The sequence below is a fragment of the Phoxinus phoxinus genome (assembly GCF_949152265.1).
Source record: "Phoxinus phoxinus genome assembly, chromosome: 5".
NCBI lineage: Eukaryota > Metazoa > Chordata > Actinopteri > Cypriniformes > Leuciscidae > Phoxinus > Phoxinus phoxinus.
The window spans coordinates 36741975-36763708 of NC_136880.1; the positions used below are offsets into that span (position 1 = coordinate 36741975).

Genomic DNA, 21734 nt, shown 5'->3' on the forward strand with positions numbered 1-21734 from the left:
TATAATACAACATTTGATCATTTTTAGTCTTTTGTACAGGGACACTGTTGTATGGATGGTTGAATAAATGGGTGAATGTGAGGCAATATGTAAAGCGCTTTGGTGGCCATGGGCCTGTTAAAGCGCTGCACTGTGATCATTGAAGGATTTGTGTGCTCAATGTGCATTTGACTTTTTTGATTTAAAGATAAATAATGTAAAAACAAAAAAACTACACAAAACTACACACAAAAAAACATTTGTTGACAGGATGTATGGCACATATCTACAAAAATCGACATAAAGTGTTCATCAAACGAGTTTTTATTTTTTAGCTAATTATCTTTTTAAAATTTGTTGTAAAATAAACCATAATATTCCTCAAGTCCCATTTTAGTCTAATTGATTTTGAAATACTATCAATACAAGTGAAATACAGTTTCCTTTTCTTATCATTATTTCATATCTCTTGTACATTTTTTTGTTTGTTTGTTTCCTCCATCTTTTAAGGAGGACGTGCAGTAAACTCACTGACCACTGCACAGAAGAGGACTGGAGTCACAGCTGCAACAAGAAAGTGAAGATTTACTTCAAACCAAAGGTTTTGGAAGAGCTGGAAGAGTGAGATAATTTAATACTAACATTTTTCTCTTTTATACATCTCATTTATCATTACCCTTTCTGTTCTAGTATAGACTGAACGTCTCTGCGCCTGAACCTTCTGAAATAAATCTTCACTGTCAGTCTTGTGTTCACATTGTCGACTGTGATCAGTGGGTTCACGTGGAGCCGTCAGTCTGTACAGATGAAGGAGGGTCAAAGTTCAGCATCAGCACTCAGGCGGGTCGATTTGAGTGCAGCAGGACCAGAATGCGATGGGTCTGTGCTGGTGACGTCACTCTCCAGTATTGTGCAGTGGATGGACGTTTCCTCAGTGCAGAGCTGGAGAGGCTTCAGTGTGAGCGAATTGGTCCAGTGATTGATGTGACCGTGATCTCAGGGAAACTGGAGGAGGCCCATCTGCCTCATTACGCCTGTTTAGCAGAGTCTGACCCCTCTCTCAAAGATGTTGTGAAGCTCCTCAGCAAAAGAGATGAAGGAATATCTTTACAATCTGCAGAGTTGACCCGTTATCATGGCAAAATACTCCAACCAGCCTTCTCTTTTACAACTCTAATTATAAGCTGGTTCACGCTGTGGGAAGAACACTGTAACCTTCTTCTCTACATGCGCTGTAAAGATCCTCTCATTCTTCACATCTACTTTTTTCCAGTGAATGACACTTGTTCAAAAGAGAAAGTTGAGCAGAATGAAAAATCAAGTCATCCGATCAGCCATCCCAGAAGGGGATTTCATTTAGAACAGATATCGACCCAAATTTCTTCAAGGTCAAGCACCATGCTGGTGACGTAAACATTAATCTTATCAGAGAAGAGGACAAGACATCTGTGTGGACTGCCATAATATGGAAAGACGAAATTGCTCAGTTAAATCAGAGGCAAGTCCAAGATGAGCCGCAACTGAATTCTGAGATTGATAAAGGCCCTCATTCAAAGGGTTAAAAATGTGAAAAAAAAAAAGAAAAAAAAACCTTTGTAGCCTATTAAAACCAAACGCAAATCATCCAGTCTCTTATTTTAGCGAATAACATAGCTCTACAGTGTAGACTAATAGGCCTAGCTTGATGCCATTTGGTAGGCATACAGGGTGATTGACGTCATAATGTCATACGCCCAGCCCATGTTATGTACATTGAAAAGTGCTTTCGTTTTTTACCCGTCCGGAACTGCAACTCTTTCTTTACATCAAACTAGTTCAGCTGAAATAGACTGAATTTTATTCCAACGCGTGTAGGCTACGGCATATTTAAAAACGTTTTTATTATATTTTATTCAAGAGTTATAGCAGGTAACTTTTTATTTTGTATTTTAATTCCCGGATCAAGTTTGTTATTCAACACGATGAGCAGCTTTGGTAAGTGAGAAATACGGCGTGAGCTGATGAGTTGGCAAACTCAAAAAGTTTCAAACAAATCTAAATCTCTATTTTTTAATAACAATGAGTTACGAATAGTTTGAAATAGCCTACAGCCTTGTTTCTATGCTATAGCCTAATTCATTATTTTATCCACAGAGGCCCAGTTTGTGGATAGGAACAGAGCAGCTCTTATTAAAAGGGTTACTTCAGTGATGCCAATAGCAGATGAGCTACAAAATAAAGGCATGATAAATATTGAAACATATGCAGAGATCAGAGCAGAAAATACCAACCCCAAAAAAATGAGAAAGCTCTTTGAACCACTAGACGCCGGAGGAGACAGAGTGAAACATGACTTTTATTATGCACTGAAAAATCACGAACTATACCTCTTCAAAGACCTGGGTAAATCATCTACAGTTGCTATTATTTGAGATTATAACCTCAAACCTGTATAGGTAGTCTAATATGACATGTCCTGTCCTGTCCTGTCCTGTCCTGTGGTGTGGTTGATGGTAACAGGTGGTGTTACTGAACGTGAGCTGGACAACAGTGAGCGGAGCCTGCAGGGAAAGCAGCTACAGTGAACTAAACAGTGAGTTTCAATTGCATGTTATGTATTAATATACATGTCAAACGCTTATGCTCTGAAATCAAACAATAACCACCTTTGTTAGGAATATTCTCACTGGAGAGAAAAGCAAACTTTTTATTGTATTTTTTACAGATTGCTGATGTTCTCGATGCTCAAAAGACAGTAGGCTACTGTGCAAGACTGTTCAACAGTTCAACTGTCATGTAAAAAAAAAAAGAAGTATCAAAATGATTTGAAATTTTGTTATACATGAATTGTGTAGGCTGTGTTTTACACATTTGAAATGTATAAAAGTAAAGTTGGACTTTTTTGGGAACATTTGACCTTTGTGTTACATGGATGAAAAGCTTTATTTTTTAGGTGAAAATTTTAAATCTATAACATTTTTATGCTGCTCTTTTAATGCTATAAAGACAACATTTTATGCAGCATCATCTATAGTTATTCGACTTAAATATATTCAAATGAAAGCCTTTATATTAATAAAAAATATATATAAGGAACGATTTTACAGTGCTTGCAAAGTAGATGAAAGTTTGAAAATCCTCCATTGACTTACATCTTTTTGCCTTTGATTGGCTTTACTGTTTTTTTTTTAACAGAATTTTTTTTTTTACTGTTCATTTCCTTTCACAACACATTGACATAATTATTGTGCATCTGTTTTTACATTCCAGGAAGGATTCTCTTCTCCTTGATAAATTGATTACTTGGTGATTTGGTTTACATTGGTCTTTTTATTTCTTAATTTTGTAAATGGCATTATTTTTCCCTGACAAATAAATGACTAAATTTGATTATTCTGGACTCTGATTTATCTCTAGAAGGTTAAAAGGTGTCTGGTGTGTTAGCAGATCGATGCCCAAGGTAAGAATAAACCAAGGCCCATGATCTGAATGAAGCAACAGACTCTTCATCTAGTACCTTTCCATTACTGGTACCATTTCTGTCTTTCTCCCTGCATGAATGTACACAGCTAGTAGAACGACCTTTCACTTATGAGCGAGGTTAACCTCAAGATATATGTGTATTTGAATGGTTGTCATTTTTTGCAGACGTGAATAAAACAAAAATACTGATTACCTTATTATTGCTTCCACTAGCTGGGGCATTTAAGGATTATATATTCCATATAGCCTATCAGAATTTTTTTAAAGTTAAAAATAAGGGGTATAATTTTATTATGAATTCTGACTAAATTTTTTACTTTTAAATGTCTTTTTTAATATTTGGATTTAAAGAAGAATAAATAGTTTTGTCCAGCAGCACATGATGTAGCCTATATTTTACAGAATCTGTCAGTTATTTACAATGTGTACAATGTAAAGTGTGTGGCAATACCTAATGACGTATGGTTACACTTAAAATGTAATCATCTGCCTTTATCTAGACAAACGCTATCTGAGTGAGGTCGCACCAATTGGTAAGATTTGTAAACCGTGATGGGTATGTTTAGGGGCGGGGTCAGGGGTAGGTCATCCGTAAAATATGTACGAATTACTATCAAAATGATAACAAAATGTCTTAATCACTTTCTGGTTGTCAAAATTTGTGAAACATGTTCATGTTTAGCCTGTCAACTTTGATAAAGTTAGGCTTTTTGATAGAAATTGGTGTGGTTTAAACTTTGGTAGAACTTTAAGAATGTGAACACCATTGCAGACAAACTGCTTCAGAAGCAAATTATTAATGAAGAAATATATTCTGAAATTACACATCCGACTTCAACCAAAGAGAAAGATCTGCAGCGTCATGCGTGAAGGCAGTGTTGCTGTGAAAAACCTCTTAATCTCTATTCTTCAGGAAGAGGAGCTCAATCTTTTAAATGATTTGTATGTATCCAATTCTTATAGCTTTAAATGTGATTTAAACACACAAGTGCAGAGAAATGCATTTCAATTTATATATTTCAATATATAATACTGAAAAGATCAGAAGTTTATGTACATTGTAAGAATGTTTATGTGAAGAGTGGGATACAATGTACGTCACACACACACATATATGTATTCAAAATCATCAATTGTCAATAGAGAAAGAATGGAGTTACGGCATCTACCAGAGACAATCTTCTGAAATTAACATGTCAAACCTTCAGTCATTGGACACACCTATTTTGTCCAGGTCTTAAGAAACCCATTTCTGGAAACACCCAGTGACTGAACACGTTTTGCAGGGAGTGTCTTACTGAAACTTTTACTTTATTTAGGAATAGCTGAAAGCTGGTTAGTGTGTTTAGGCTGTTGTTGTTGTTGTGTTGTGTGCATTTGTGTTTGCAGGAAAATGGCAGAAGACAGTTTTTCATGGGATGAGGAGGATCAGGTCATCTGTCCAATCTGTATGGATTTACTGAAGGAACCAGTGACCATTCCCTGTGGACACAGTTACTGTATGAGCTGCATAGACTACTGTAATAAAGACGATCAGATGAGAATCCACAGTTGCCCTCAGTGCTGTCAGACCTTCACTCCAAGAAGTTTAGGTCGAAACACCAAGCTGGCTAAAGTGCAGGAGAAACTCAAGACAAAACCACAAGCTCGTACTGTTTGGAGTGAGTGTGACGTCTGTACTGGGGACAAAAACAAAGCCATCAAGTCTTGTCAGGTGTGTTGGATATCTTTTTGCCAAATTCACCTCAAAGAACATGACAGTCTCTTTGAAGATGAGAGACACTTTATGACAGATGTCACGGGACGACTGCAGGAGATGATCTGCTCTCAACATAATAAACTGCTGGAATATTTCTGCCAGACTGACCAGCAGTATATATGTTACCTGTGTATAATTGACAAGCACAAACACCATAAGATTGAATCAGCTGAAGCAGAGAGGAGTGAGAACCTGGTATGTGGATATGACCTGAACACCTGAACATGATGTTTGTCATTATTTTTGATGACTTTTATTATATTAAAACTATGATCTTCTATCATATTTCTAGAAAGTAAAAACCAACTGTAGTCTATGGCTGATTTTTTTTTTGCTCACCGTCCATAAATGTGTTTTGTCATAGCTGATTAAAACCTACATTGTTCCACACAGAGACAATTCCATGAGACAATCAAGGAGAGAATTACGGGGGTGGAACGTTTAAAAGGAGCTTGTTCTAAGCTGGTGAGTTTTGAAAAGAGCTGAAAGAACAGTTGCAGAACCAGTCCAGTCAGACAGAGGTACTGGAAAGATCTAAGTGAAAGGAATAATTATAACTATTAATTTATGTCTAATATGATATTCCAAAATAATTCTATGTATTGTATGTATTAATGTATCTCTGAAGCAGATTGTCATCGTGAATTATTTTGTCTTCATGTAGAGTGTCCGGCCTCTCTTTTACCCTTTTGGACTGGACTCACCAAGCATCACTGTCAGTTATCCCCTCTCTTTTGATGCACAAGAATCTGCCTCTCAGCTGAAAGATAAACAAGATAGATGGCAAAAAGTGAAGGTTTATGGAAAGGGTAAAGTTGGTATTGTTTATTTACATTTAGAAAGGAGTGTTGAATTGTACAATACTATATTAAAACACACAATAAGGCTTCACAGTTCACAAATAACTACACAAATAACTCATTAAAGTGTCAGTTACAGCGTTTAATTTTATTTTTGTTGCATCAGATTTTCTATTTACAAAGTATGTTTAGGGTTGTTGCATGGAAAGGGAATGTGCACTCAACAACTTCCTCGTTCTACTTATTACACCTCAGGGGTTTCTAGTTACAGCGTTCAGCACACCTATTTTCCCTGTTGTATTTTTTTCTTGTAGATTGGAACAGCATGAATCTTCAGTACAGGACAACAGTCATTGACAGATGCAAGTTTGTGAAAGAGTATAACCCTCTATCAGATGAACGTGTGGAACTGGCTGCCCGTTACACTGAACCAGTGATCATTCAGAGGAGCAAAGAGCAGAATGAGAAATACTATCGTGGACGTTTGAGGTCTGCACATACTTCTAGAATAAAAACATCATCTCAACTGTTATCAAATGACAAGAATCACAGTATCAGAATAGACCAGCTGTTCAGTCCCGACAGTGACGGAAACACACCGAAAACTGTGATTCTCAGTGGTGATTCTGGAAGAGGAAAATCCTTCACGTTACAGAAGATCATGTTGGACTGGGCATCTGGAGAACTTTACTCTGAAAACTTTGATGTGGTTTTTCAGTTAAAGTGTGAAGAGCTGAAGTGTATTTCTGAGGAGATGAGCTTGAATGAGCTCTTGAGCTGGAGTTGCAGTTTAACATCAGATCAGATCTCACAGATACTAGAGTTCACACCAGAGAAAGTCCTCTTCCTCATTGATGGAATGGATGAGTATGTATCTCATCCACCCATTCATTTCATACCACACACTAATACATCCAAGAGAGCGCCGCCTATGGTTATTCTTAGGAACCTGTTGAGGGGAGTCTTGAAGCCTGAGTCATTCATGCTTGTAACTATGAGATGTATAGCTGATGCTGCAGTGATCAATCTCCTCAAAGGATCTCAACGTTTCACTGAGATTGTGGGCTTCTCTGAGAGAGGGGTGCAGGAGTACTTCCACAAGTTCTTTCAGGATGAGCAACTCTTCAAGAAAACACATGAGAGTGTGAAAGCAAATGAAACCCTCCAGACTACCTGCTCTGTGCCTTTGCTGTGTTGGATGGTCTGCTTTTGTCTAAAGAAATACTCAACCGATAGTGAGGTTATGTTGAAAAAACTAAAAACAACCACCTCCATATATGTTTACTTTGTGTCCACTCTACTGAAGCATCATGGCCAGAGTCAGTCTGTCCTCACCATGCTGAGGAGTCTGGGTCAGCTGGCAGAGAGAGGAATACAAAAACAGCAAGTCTTTTTTGATGAAAAGAGTGTGGCCGAGACTGGCTTAGATGCCGCCACGTGTTTGTTCTTGTATGCAGATGATCTTAATGGAAAACAGAAACGGGAACCAGTGTTCAAGTTCATGCACTTCAGCCTTCAATGGTTCTTTGCTGCTCTTTATTGCATCTTGCTTTGTGAAGAAGAGTCTTGGTCGAAAGTCTATGATCTGTTGAACTTGATGGGCTCAGCTATAGTTGAATGGTTATCTTTAGAAAGAAGATCAAATCCCATCCCATCAGTTCTGCTGTTCTTCTATGGTCTCTTAAATGAGGAGGCGATCAGCTCACTCTTTAAAAAAATCAAATTAACCGTTTCTCACATCATAAAACTGAGGAAAAGAAAATTGAAGAAAACACTGAAGCAAAGAATTCTTACAATGACAACATGGCATGGATGTGAACTATATGTTTTCCACTGTCTGTATGAGCTCCAGGATGAGGAGTTTGTAAGGAAAGCGCTGACAACTCACAGCTTCATGGATCTGTCTAACATTTCTCTGAGGAGCACAGACTGTTGGGTGCTGCTGTACTGTCTTCAGTTCTGTCCACACATCAGAGACCTGAACCTCATGTACTGTGATTTAACAGCTGATAAACTCAAGATTCTTCAGCCAGCCCTCTGTATGTGTGAGACTCTGAGGTCAGTGTGTCTGCGTGGAGAGCTGTTTGTTTATTGTATTGTAATGTAATATATAGTTTGTATATTTATGATTTAATAAAGCTATTTTAACATACATGCATTGCATATGTTAATGATACTTTGCAAGTATTTATGTTGTTTCTATAAAGTTTTATATCTATGTTAACTTTATTTTTTAAATTATTTTTGTTTTGACTTAAGGTTGACGGTGGATCACCTGCCTGAAGTGGGAGATTCGATCAAGATGTTTGCTGAATCCAAAACCTTAAGAAAACTGAAGTATTTTATTTTTTTCAATCAATATTGTAAATCTTATATAATTATAGGAAATATCTATCCATTTATGGCTATTGTGAGGTGAATGAATATTGTGTGGTTGATGGATTTTTCCATAAATATAATTTTTCCATAAATATTACCTCTTAATAATGTATTAATTGTTTAAAAAAGTTGTCATGTTGGTAATATCTGGTATCACTTCTATGGTTCTTATGGTGTTTTGTGTCTTTGTTCTGAATGGTAGAGTTCAGGAGGATAAATACAGTGGTGAGAGTCCCAGATGGTCACTTGACCTGTCAGTCACATATGAAGATTTCCAGTAAGACACTTTTCTTTTTTTATTACACATACGCTGTCATTTGGTGTATTTAAAGTAGCATCTGTTTCAGAATGCAACAGATGCCATTAACAAATGTCTGTCTGTTCCAGGTTATCTGTGAGAAACTTGGAGAACAATTCATCATTTTTAAAAACCAGTCTTACCTGTCCACACTCAAAGATATCCAACTTTGACTGGACAATCTTTTTACAGAGAGTTGAGAAAGCAGGAATGTTTTCAAAAGAGTAAGAAAATGTTTAAACTAATTTTGCTGTATTTGTATGACCATCAGCAATGCATACAGATTCTGCACAGATTTGGCTATACAGTACCTGTGAGTGCCAAAATATTTGATAATGCCCCTATAATAGTAAAGCACATTTAAAACTGACCTCCTGTAAAGACATTTTATGAGGTCCTCAGTAGTAAAAAATCACATTTTGATATCTGTAGGGTTAGGGTTAGGTATTCTGCATATGAGATATCACTAATACAGCGAAACAAACCTGTGTTTGTGTTTGTAATGCAGCTCTTCAGAGTGTGATCATGTCAGTTTGCTGCTGTCATCCTTTCATTCTGTGGGTATAAAGAATCTTGATCTGAAGGTGTTCAGTCTGAATGAGAGCTGGGCTTCTGGGATAATTTCCCTCGTCCAGACCTGCACCAGTCTACAGCAGCTCAGGTAAGAGTACAGAGGGTGTGTGCGTGATGTCACCGTCGGCCAGATTCGCTGCGGTTACGCCCACTGAGTGGCAAAAAGACTGAGCGGCAGCATATGTTTGTAAAATCATACCCTGTATTGTTTTATATTGTATTGACAACTCATCAATAAAACATTTACCATATTATCCATATTTAGATGTTTTAAAATAAACATTGCCAAAAAACTATACAAGTTTTAGGGCTGGACGATATGATGATATATATAACATTGATATAAGTGATCACGCAAATTTAGACCTACCTATATTTATATAATTATATAAAGTGTTCACTGGCAAATTTTCTTTATGTATTTCCCCGGAGTCAAAATCAGGCACATATAAATGTCAGGAAACACAATTCCTGGCTGCATGTCAATATCCATGGATAATTGGATCTTTGGTAAGTTACGGAACACTATATAGAGTCCAACCGTTAGTTTAAACTGAACAGTTTCCCCTATTAAATCCAGTCAGGCAGAAGCTCTTTTGCCACTTAGTCCGGCTGAGTGGGCGTGTTCCGGCGGGAAAGTGACGTCAATGCATACATAAAATTCTTTATATTTACATAGTGGAAGTTTAGTAGTCACCTTAGCATCAAGGCTTGCTTTTATTTTGGTGTAAGATCAAAATGTTTGGCTGTGGATCAACACAAACAGGACAATTGCATAGCCAGACTCTCTTTGATATATGATTTTAAAGAGTTTGATATCATATGTTGAAGACTCTTTGCTTATTGGTGTTTGAGTCACATTGCTAAAATGTTGTATTGTAGTATCACTGTCAAAGGTTTGCTGCTAGAGGAGGGACTCGAGTTACTGCACAAATCACTGACGGATACACACTGCACTGTAACCATTGAAGGGTATGTATGCGTTTAGCAGCTGTTTTCTATAATGATAAATCGTTTTACGAAGGTCCTTTTATTTTAACCAGATTACCATAAACAAGTTACTTGGATGTTGTGAACAAATGGTGTGTTCAAGTCCTGCTATGGAGTTTGTATTTACAAGTAGGGAAGTCGCCAGGTGTGTTACACTACTATCAGCACTACTGAAGTTTCTCAATGACATCTATCTGACAACAGATGCTGGAGATTCTATTATTTTAATGGTTTTAGATCTTAGCTCTGCCTTTGACATGGTGAACCATGATATTCTTTTGTCTAAACTCGAAAATGATGTGAGGCTGAAAGGAACAGTACTAAATTGGTTTAGTTCTTATTTGAAAGATCGAAAATTTTCTGTCTGTTTTGGCTCTTCTGTGTCCTCTACTGCTCACCTTCGATGGGGGGTCCCTCAGGGCTCAATTTTGGCCCCTACGCTTTTTCCTGTATATGCTCCCTTTTCCATCTCCGTCTACTGACCAAAATTAAGCCTTTTCTTTGTCCCCAAGCCTTTGAATGGGTGATTCATGCATTCTTATCATCTCGACTAGACTATTGTAATTCTTTATACTATGGAATAAACTCCACTACTTTAGCACATCTTCAGATAGTCCAAAATGCAGCAGCGAGGCTTTTAAAAGGCATCCGCAAACGTGAACACATTACACCGATTTTAGCATCACTTCACTGGCTGCCGGTTCGTTTTAGGGTTGATTTTAAAATTCTCTTATTTGTCTATAAGTGATTATATACCTAATAACCTAGCTCCCCTCTATCTGTCTGAGCTATTAATGCAATACAATCCCTCCAGAGGTCTTAGGTCAGGGACACAGAAACTTTTATCAATCCCACGGTACAGGTTAAAACACAGAGGTCATCGCGCCTTTGCCATTGCGGGCCCTACATTATGGAATAGCTTGCCTTTTCATGTTAGATCTGCATCTGACCTGTCAGTCTTCAAGTCACGTCTGAAAATCTATTTTTATTCAATTGCTTTTAATAATCTGTAAATTGTATTTTAAATTTGTCTGTTCTGTCGGTTGTGTAATCTTATACTGTTATGTAAACCACATTGCATTTGTCAGCTTGCCTGTATAAATTGTGCTATATAAATACATTTTGACTTGACATGACTTGTGTTCAAGTAACTTTCGTCGGAGGTGGTTGTACCTTCTTTTAATTAACTCCACAAAAATACAGCAAGGTTTTTAATACTTCTAGAATATGAAGAACAAAAATGTGCATCAGGCACGTTTCGCTTTTTTATGTTTTTTAAATTTATGAAAATGTACTATCAACTAGAGACGTTGTATCCATTGATTCCACTGTTTCTCACTGACACGGAAACTCTGAACTCAGAGAAAATCCCGTTTCCTCACTCATAATTACGACTTTGTGGTGGCGTTCATGTGAATTCAACTTGTAAATACAATCTTTCTGACATATCTTGAATGCACCTCAATATTGTGGTGCATTCAAAAATTATTTAACTTTACATAAAACATTATACAAAACATTGGTTCTCTTACGAGAGGTTCTCTCGTACTGCGTACTGAAAGTACGCACCGGGTAAAGTCTCTTTGCTCGAGATATTGAAGCCAAAATTTATCCTTAAATTTCCATATCTTGTAAACGCAGTGCAGCAGCAGTCAGACCTAGAGCGGGCAATCTAGCAATCTGCCGGCCTCGGCCCTCACTGCTGTCGCCTCAGGGGATGAGGTGGACGGAGAACCATCGATGATGGCTGCTTTTGGGATACAAATTCCCCCAGTGAAGAAGCGGTCGCAGCGCACTTCTGCCCGCCATCCGCAAGATGGCGCTCAAGGTCTGCCCTCCCGCTAAGGCCTGCAACGGACCTTCTTCGCAGCGACGACAGATCGCGCTCTGACAGCCGCCACAAGCCGCCTCCCCCCCGGGGACCCCGGCCCAAGATCGCGTTGAAACCTGAGCCGCGAAGTCCTCCTAGCAGCCGCACGGAGGAGAAGATGCGCGAGTCCCGCCGCGGCCGGACCGCCATCAAACCTAACGTTACCCGCTCTGCCAGTCCCCTTAGCTAAGGCTACTGCAGTAGTGTATACCGCAGCCAACGAGCCAGTTGCTTAACCCGCTCGCCTGCACACAGACGCCGTTTCCACGGCGACCCAGATAAATCTCATAAAGAGTGTAATGTCTGTTTTTCCGGCTCACGCCGACGGTGTTTTCAAGTGTAGAAGATGTGCCCACGCCACTGTGTTCACCCTACACATAAGCACGATCCCCCCCGGTGTCCCTCACTGTCACAGAGCCCACTCACATAAGCGGGCACGCGCCGCTCGAGTGTTAGACGTAGGATATGTGCCCACGTTACAGTGCCCACACCTACTCACTGCCCGCTCTGTTACACAGTTATTCCAGGGGACGAAAGCTTTAACAGTCGTGTTGTGAACGTAAGCCCTGTGACCGTTCACGAGCACTCACACTCACTGATAATGCTGCAGCCCGGCGCCGCTCACGCTCCCCGCCGTTCTCGCCACAGAATGATTCCGTACAAAGCGATCGAATCATTGGGTGTGTAATGCAGCCGGCCGCCCTATACAGACATCGAGAGCGCGCGCGCCTCGCTGATACCTCCGCTACAGTTTCTCGACCCCACGCAGTGCGGCGATCGGAACGCGGAGACCTTTGTTTACCGGCCGTGTTGTGAACGTAAGCCCTGTGACTGCTTACGAGCACTCACACTTACTGATACACACTGTAAGCTAACGCCGCTCACGCGCTTTGCTGTTCGCGCCACAAAATGTTCTCCGTCCAAAGCGGCCGAGTCATTGAATGTGAAACAGCCGGCCGCCCTATACAGACATCGAGAGCGCGCGCGCCTCGCTGATACCTCCGCTACAGTTTCTCGACCCCCGCGCAGTGCGGCGATCGGAATGCGGATACCATTGTATAACCGGCTGTGTTGTCAGCGTAAGCCATGTGAGCGCTCACGAGCACTCACACTTACTGATAAACACTGTAACCCCGGCGCCGCTCACGCGCCCCGCTGTTCTCGCCACATAATGTTCTCCGTCCAAAGCGATCGAGTCATTAGGTGTAATGCAGCCGGCTGCCGCTGTCAGCGAGCCACCTTATTCAGACATCGAGAGCGCGCGCGCGCGCCTCGCTGATACCTCCGCTACAGTCTCTCGACCCCGCGCAGTGCGGCGATCGGAACGCGGATACCATTGTATAACCGGCTGTGTTGTGAATGTGAGCCCTGTGAGCGCTCACGCTTACTAACAAACACTGTACCCCCAACACCGCTCACGCGCACCGCTGTTCGCGCCACAAATTGTTCTCCGTCCCTAGCGACCGAGCTACTGAATGTGAAACAGCAGGATGCTGCCGTCAGCGAGCAGCATTACTCAGCCAACGAGGGCGCGCGCGCCGCGCTGATACCTCCGTTTCAGTTTCTTGAGCCCGCGCAGTGCGGCGCTCAGAACACGGAGACCATTCTGCCCCTAGCTATGCGTGCGAAAGCATGGGAAGCGATCCCGGGCGTGTCAGAATGGGTGCTGAATGTTGTAAGACAGGGCTATACACTGCAGTTCGCTCGCCGTCCCCCGCGCTTCCGAGCCCGTACAGTGACGAGCGTGAACCCAGAAGTAGCACACCTACTTCGCGCAGAAATAGCAAAACTGTTATGCAAGGGGGCGATAGAGCCAGTACGTCCTTCTATGAGCGAGTCAGGCTTTTACAGCCGTTATTTTCTCGTGCCCAAGAAGGACGGAGCGCTCAGACCTATATTAGATCTGAGACATTTGAACAAAGCTCTTATGAAAAGACCGTTCAAAATGATCACGACCAGACAAATCCTCGTGCAAATTCGCCCGAGGGACTGGTTCATTTCTCTCGATCTGAAAGACGCGTACTTTCAGATTCAGATCATACCCCGTCACAGGCCATTCTTGAGATTCGCCTTCGACGGTCAGGTATATCAGTACACCGTCCTGCCGTTCGGCCTGTCTTTAGCACCCCGTACATTTACGAAGTGCATGGACGCGGCGCTCGCTCCCCTGAGGTGTCAGGGGATGCGAATATTGAACTATCTGGACGATTGGCTGATTTTAGCACAATCAGAGGCGGAACTTGTGTCTCACAGAGCTGTGCTACTCAGTCATCTGGAAAACCTGGGTCTCACGGTCAATTGGACCAAGAGCTCACTGCTGCCCCGTCAGTCAGCTTCCTTTCTGGGAATACAGCTCGACTCAGTGGCAATGACGGCTCGCTTGTCAACACAGCGCGCGCGCCGTGTTCAGCGTTTGGCCGCATCTTTCCAGAAAGACAAAGTGTTTCCCCTGAAAACGTTTCAGAGATTGCTGGGCTTTATGGCCTCAGCCGCAGCAGTGCTCCGGCTAGGTCTATTGCGTATGCGCCCCCTGCAACGATGGCTCAACGCTCGTGTACACCACCGAGCGTGGGCTTCCGGCGGTTACCGAATCAGAGTGACTCAGAGCTGTGTTTCAGCTCTGCAGCCCTGGCTTGTGACCGACTGGTATCAGCGGGGAGTTATGATGGGAACTGTCTCGTACCGAAAAGTTATCTCGACGGACGCTTCCAACCTCGGTTGGGGCGGGATATTCGAGGGCAGACCGGTCTTTGGCCTATGGTCAGACACGGAGAAGCTCCTCCATATAAACTGTCTGGAGATGATAGCGGTCGAGTACACTGTGAAACACTTCCTCCCTTTTCTGCGGGGCCACCACGTACTGGTTCGAACGGACAACATGTCTGTGGTATCGTACGTGAACCGCCAGGGCGGTGTCAGATCCAGGGCACTCTGCGATCTGGCGAACGCCTCCTCGTCTGGGCTCAGCACCACGTGCGCTCGCTCAGAGCCACGCATGTGCCAGGACGCCTGAACGACGGACCGGACAGACTGTCCAGGAACAACGTTCCCCTCGGGGAATGGTCCCTGCACCCTCAGTCAGTCCAGTTATTGTGGCACCGCTTCGGCAAGGCGGAAGTCGACCTATTCGCGTCGACAGACAACGCCCATTGCCTAAGGTTCTTTTCAAAGAACGAGGACGCTCTGGCCCAGACATGGCCCAGATGCCGTTATACGCGTTCCCTCCGGTCTCATTGTTACCACAAGTAATCAAGAGAATCAGGGAAATGCGTCACTCGGTGCTCCTCATAGCCCCCCGATGGGAGAACCAGACATGGTTCTCGGAGTTGGTGCGGCTGTCAGACTCAGCCCCATGGCCGATCCCGGTAGGAAAGACCTCCTTTCCCAAGCCGGCGGATCGATTTGGCATCCTCATCCAGAGCTATGGTCTCTGCATGCATGGATAATCAATGGGTACCCGTTGTTTTGCCAGAAGGGGTCGTGAACACGAGCACGCAATCTAGAGCCCCCTCTACCAGGCGGCTTTATGCGTCTAAATGGTCGGTGTTTACTAAATGGTGCACGGACAAGGGCTTACAGCCTCAAACGTGCGGAGTCTCGTGGGTGCTTTGCTTCCTTCAAGAGATGTTGGAAAGGGGCAGGTCCCCCTCCACGCTCAAAGTATATGTCGCGGCCATCGCAGCGTTCGCCGAGTCGACGCTCGGCCAGGCGATAGGAAGGAATGAGCTCATCATCCGCTTCCTTAGAGGAGCCAGGAGGATGAATCCCCCACGGCCCCCCTCGGTTCCTTTCTGGGATCTTTCCCTGGTCCTAGAGGCCCTGAAAGCACATCCCTTCGAACCGCTTCACTCTGTGGATTTGAAGTACCTCGCGCTCAAAACCGTGTTTCTGATCGCTCTTGTATCAGTTAAACGTGTGGGTGACTTGCACGCGCTCTCTGTGAGTGCTACGTGCCTCGAGTTTGGACCTAATGACTCTAAAGTCATCCTTAAACCGAGACATGGTTATGTCCCCAAAGCGATCGGTACCCCGTTCAGAGCACAGATCATTTCGCTCTCAGCTTTGCTGGCATCAGACAACGAGGTCGATACGAACCTCCTTTGTCCTGTCAGAGCACTGAGAATTTACGTCACGCGCTCCGCCGCCTTCAGGCGCTCGGAGCAGCTTTTTGTTTCGTTCGGTGGGCGCACCAAAGGTCTCGCCGCCTCGAAACACAGCCTATCCAGATGGATAGTGGACGCTATTGCTGCGGCTTACGCGTCAAAAGACCTGCAATGCCCCTTGGGCGTTAGGGCTCATTCCACCAGAGGCATGGCCTCGTCGTGGGCTTGGTCCAGCGGGATTTCTATTCATGACATTTGTACGGCGGCAGGCTGGGCCTCACCCGTCTACATTTGTTAGGTTCTACAACCTAGAAGTCCCCGCCTTGCAGGCTAGACTCCTTTCAGTCTGAAAAAAAAAAAAAAAAAAAAAAGTCCTAGCGACTCACTTGTGAACTGCGCTACAAGGGTAGATGTGTTCAAATATAAGACCGGCAGTGCCGCTCTGTATGTATATCCCCTCATATAGTGCTTATGTACAGGTGCGAGCCCACTCTGTTGGCCACCTAAATTTCACTTATCCATGTCCCCCGGGGCGTTCCCCCCTGGGATTCATATAGTGACTGCTTAAGCGCACACGGCGTTTACAAGGGGTTCCCGGTGCGTACTTTCAGTACGCAGTACGAGAGAACCTCTCGTAAGAGAACGTACTCGGTTACTTACGTAACCTCGGTTCTCTCTAGAAGAGGGAACGAGTACTGCGTTCCCTGCCGTGTCGCGCTTCGAGCTCATTTCGCTTCAGCGATCAAAATCGAGTGTTAGCAGCCTGAACTGCCCCTTATATACGCTAAGCCACTCCCATTTTGGCGGGCTTGGCCGCGTGAGGGCGCGGAGCGCCCTCATTGGGCGTGACGTCACGCCAGGGGCTCAGTGGTAGGCTGCAGCAGTTGCCGCGGAGCAGCCAATGAGCGCGCTAGATTGCCCGCTCTAGGTCTGACTGCTGCTGCACTGCGTTTACAAGATATGGAAATTTAAGGATAAATTTTGGCTTCAATATCTCGAGCAAAGAGACTTTACCCGGTGCGTACTTTCAGTACGCAGTACTCGTTCCCTCTTCTAGAGAGAACCGAGGTTACGTAAGTAACCGAGTACGTTTCCTGTTCATAAAGTATCATGATTTTTTTGGATGGTGACTGAATACTACCTACATATGATTCCAGATAATATTGGGTATATAGATTCTGCATCTCTGGTTTCTTTATTCTGGTTTCACCTTTTTTACATCTGTATAAAGGAGGAAGTGCAGTAAATCCACTGACCAGTGCAAAGAAGAGGACTGGAGTCACCGCTGCAATGAGAAAAGGACATTTAACTTCAAACCAAAAGTTCTGGAAGAGTGAGATAATTTAATAATTTTATCTGTTTCTCTTTCATACTTCTGCCTGCCTCACTTTTACTATATCTTATGTTTGCATAAATTGCACTTTGTGAATCTGAAATAGGCCTGTTCCATCAACATTAGATTGCATTACAGACATTACATTTATTTTCGACATCTGTGAACAGTAAAGAAGTGAACAGTAACAGTAAAAGCCTGCCTTCTTTAATTTATCCAGCTCAATCATTTTGACATTGCCGAGCTCTGTTAGCAGAGTGGTGCATAATAGAGTGCAGCTGAGCAAAGCATATAAAATGTTGTGAGGGACAGTTTGGCTATATCTAATTACTGACGAGGACATGTCCTCAATGTTTATGTTGGTTACAACCCTGTATTTTAGAGGGTTATGAACTATGCATATTAGGGTCAATTCACACTGCACCAAAAGACGGCATCAGACTTGTTTTTCTCTGTCAGACTGGTTTTCTTGGATCAGTGTACTACTGTACATCTGTCAGCTCTCATTTTCGCCAATTAAACATGTTGAATCAGCATTTGTCGGGTCTTGGAATGTCTGAGAAGTAAGATACTGCGTCTGTCTGGGCAGTGTAAATTGGCCTTTAAGCTGTCATAAGAGAAAGTATTTTAATTTAAAGAAAATTCAACACACCACCTTTAAATACAAACATTTCACTTTCTCACTCTATTTTTCTGTAGGCCAACCATCTCTGAGCCTGAACTGTCTGCACTGGATCTTCACCCGCTTCCAGTGTGTCAGTCTTGTGTTCACATTGTCGACTGTGATCAGTGGGTTCCCGTGGAGCCGTCAGTCTGTACAGATGAAGGGGGGTCAAAGTTCAGCATCAGCACTCAGGCGGGTCGATTCGAGTGCAGCAGGACCAGAATGCGATGGGTCTGTGCTGGTGACGTCACTCTCCAGTATCGTGCAGTGGATGGACGTTTCCTCAGTGCAGAGCTGGAGAGGCTTCAGTGTGAGCGAATTGGTCCAGTGATTGATGTGACCGTGATCTCAGGGAAACTGGAGGAGGCCCATCTGCCTCATTACGCCTGTTTAGCAGAGTCTGACCCCTCTCTCAAAGATGCAGTGAAGCTCCTCAGCAAAAGAGATGAAGGAATATCTTTACAATCTGCAGAGTTGACCCGTTATCATGGCAAAATACTCCAACCATCCTTCTCTCTTACAACTCTAATTATAAGCTGGTTCACGCCGTGGGCAGAACACTGTAACCTTCTTCTCTACATGCGCTGTAAAGATCCTCTCATCCTTCACATCTACTTTTTTCCAGTCAATGACACTTGTTCAAAAGAGAAAATTGAGCAGAATGAAAAATCAAGTCATCTGATCAGCCATCCCAGACCTAACAGACAGTTTCGGATGAAAACGCCGCACCTTCTTGAGGTTCCTGGTGCTTCTGTTCATCCTGTAGAGGGGATTTCATTTAGAACAGATATCGAGCCAAACTTCTTCAAGGTCAAGCAACATCAGCATGGTGACGTAAAAATGAATCTTATCAGAGAAGAGGACAAGACATCTGTGTGGACTGCCATAATATGGAAAGACGAACTTGCCCAGTTAAATCAAAGGCAAGTCCAAGATGAGCCGCAACTGAATTCTGAGATTGATAAAGCTCAGTTTTTTGATAAACACAGATTGGCTCTCATTCAAAGGGTTAAAAATGTGAAGAGCATAGCAGATAAACTGCTTGAGCAGAGAATAATTCATGAGGAACTATATTCTGAAATCACACATACTAATTTAACCAGTCAGAATAGTATGACAAGTATCTATGACAAAGTGAAAACAAGTGGTGTGATTGCAAAAGTTAAATTCGTTGTGATTCTTCAGGAAGAAGAGCCTTACCTCTTTGATGAACTGCTGCGTTCCTATTCTTAATGATCTCTACAGTATATATTAGAGTTTAGTTTGGCACATGAATAAATGGACTGTTGGTATATACTAAAATTTTAAAAACATATAACTGTTTAATGCTAGAGTGTAAGATAAATTGATTTCTGCACTGAACTGAAATATGAATTGAAAAATACATGACCAAATTAACTGCAGATGACTCATTTAGTAATAGTATATTTGTAAAGACAACACTCAAGATGGTCCACTTAACTATAAAAACGCATAAAGCTTCTAGACTGCTGAAATATATTTTGTTGTCTGATAAGTTTATTGAATAAGTTCAATTAATATGTTTTTACTTTACAGGTTTTATTTCTATACTATCTTGTTCTGAATTAATTTAGCTGTATCAAAATGCTAATAACCAATAAAAACTTATTTTGTAAACTGAATTATGACATTGCACATAAATAATAATAACGCTTTTACTATAGTAGCATATAGGCTGTTTTAAAATAATAATAATAATAACAACAAAGCTATTTTTTATTTACACGTCTGAAATTATGGCAATCAATGGTTATCAAGGCTGCAATTAACAGAAAATGAATACACATTAAAACAGCACATATAATAGGATATCTAGCTGAACCTGTTGAGGCTGACTAAATTTACAGACAGTGTGTTGAAAAAATACTCTAGATTATCATCGTGATATTTAATCTGTGATAAAATAAAGCTCATTATACTACAGGGCCGTTGAATGCTTGAATCTGATTGGTTGACGAACATTCTGAGGTGTGCAATTATATTCAGGGAACCGCACGGCTAAAGTAGTTCCGGCAGGTCTTAACCGTATTACAGTTCCATATCACTTCGCGTAGTCAACTGTAATAACGGACAATACGATACAATTCATAACAAGAAAACTGCAGCCCCATGCGCTTGATCTGTGATTTTCAATGTCTAACTTCACAATCAATGGAAACATGCAGTTTAATTTTAATAAATGAAGTATATAGCCTATATAGTCCTATATATAATCAATAGAAAATTAAAAAGAATATTTCAATGAATTGATAGTCCTGCTGCAGATAATATAACAAATAAAAAATTATTGATTGGCCTATACTTGTTAAAAGGGCGTTGTGTTTCATTTATTAGGCTAGTAGTCTGTCACTAATAGAAAAAAAAAAAAAAGAATGAACGAATTAATTAAAACGAATTGAATAAATAAATAAATAAATAATAATATTGACGCGAATGCTTCTTTCTCTCTCATAACTGCATAAAGCCGGGGACACACTTACTGTAAGGCCGGTTATGAATGTAATTTGATACTTATCTGCATGCACGCGTGTTCAGCGCGTTCAGTCTGTGTTCACAGCGGTGTTTAAAATCGTACTCGGTTACTAACGTAACCTCGGTTCTCTCTAGGAGAGGGAACGAGTACTGCGTCGAAAGACGCTACGGGAAAGATATTTCTTTTTCGAGATTGAAGCCTAAAAATTAATCCTTAATTTTGTAAATATTGTAAAACGCTTTTCTGTAGCATACAACCTTAGGCGGAGCAAATCGCGCGCCCATTGGCTGCTCCGCCAGAAAAGCACAGCCTATGCGAGGCCAGTGACGCTGACCAATGAGGACGCTTCGCGCCCTTCTGCGTCATCTCCCGCCGAAACGGGCGTGGTCTAGGCCTATAAATACAAGCATAGCTGTCTCCCACTCTGATTTTCGTCACAGAAGCGACGCAGCGTGGGCAAGCACGGCCTGAGACGCAGTACTCGTTCCCTCTCCTAGAGAGAACCGAGGTTACGTTAGTAACCGAGTACGTTCTCTTACGTAGAGTTCTCTCGTACTGCGTCGAAAGACGCTACGGGAACCCCTGTAACACGCCGTGCGTGCTCTTGGACCGACACAGACACCCGAGGGCGCGCACGCCCTGGTATACAAGCGCCTACACCAAGAATTTATAGGGAGAGCGGCTAAAAATTAGCATCATCCCTTTATAGTAGTACCTCTAAGGGCATAATAACATATATATTAAATATTAGATATATATGAGGGGTAATAGCATGCTCATGGGACACATTGTCAGTGAGTGATGCTTAAACATTGGAGTGACCTGGACCGCAGCGCGGGGCAGGAACACTATACATAGTCTTCTAGACCGAGAGCAGTTTAGCCTGCAACGCAGGAACCTCTAGGTTATAGAATCTTATAAATGTAGACGGGGAGGCCCAGCCTGCCGCCATACAGATATCCTGTAACGAGATTCCGCTATACCAAGCCCACGAAGAGGCCATGCCTCCCGTAGAATGTGCTCTAATGCC

At 42.3% G+C, this 21734-nt stretch overlaps 2 protein-coding genes across 2 annotated transcripts; both read left to right on the top strand.

Moving 5' to 3' along the window:
- Positions 1–1613: 1613 nt before the first annotated feature.
- LOC306999336 (apoptosis-associated speck-like protein containing a CARD) lies at positions 1614–3351 on the top strand. The gene is made up of 4 exons (XM_079613920.1): positions 1614–1953; positions 2113–2361; positions 2479–2551; positions 2684–3351. The coding sequence occupies exons 1-3, from the start codon at positions 1941–1943 to the stop codon at positions 2541–2543; spliced, it is 327 nt and encodes a 108-aa protein (XP_079470046.1). The 5' UTR covers positions 1614–1940; the 3' UTR covers positions 2544–2551; positions 2684–3351.
- Positions 3352–4673: 1322 nt separating this feature from the next.
- On the top strand, positions 4674–20581 carry nlrp1 (NLR family pyrin domain containing 1). Its single transcript, XM_079613833.1, has 11 exons — positions 4674–5395; positions 5594–5665; positions 5865–6009; positions 6315–8058; positions 8260–8337; positions 8582–8656; positions 8767–8901; positions 9186–9338; positions 10133–10222; positions 17445–17546; positions 18246–20581. The coding sequence occupies exons 1-11, from the start codon at positions 4835–4837 to the stop codon at positions 19441–19443; spliced, it is 4353 nt and encodes a 1450-aa protein (XP_079469959.1). The 5' UTR covers positions 4674–4834; the 3' UTR covers positions 19444–20581.
- Positions 20582–21734: the final 1153 nt, after the last annotated feature.

Excerpts from the sequence above, each read along its gene's own strand:
- LOC306999336 (XM_079613920.1), top strand. Across the intron at positions 2,362-2,478 it reads ATACCTCTTCAAAGACCTGG|GTGGTGTTACTGAACGTGAG; the intron begins GTAAATCATCTA and ends TGATGGTAACAG.
- nlrp1 (XM_079613833.1), top strand. The coding sequence starts at position 4,835 with ATGGCAGAAGACAGTTTTTCATGGGATGAGGAGGATCAGGTCATCTGT. Across the intron at positions 8,657-8,766 it reads GTCACATATGAAGATTTCCA|GTTATCTGTGAGAAACTTGG; the intron begins GTAAGACACTTT and ends TGTCTGTTCCAG. Across the intron at positions 9,339-10,132 it reads ACCAGTCTACAGCAGCTCAG|TATCACTGTCAAAGGTTTGC; the intron begins GTAAGAGTACAG and ends GTTGTATTGTAG.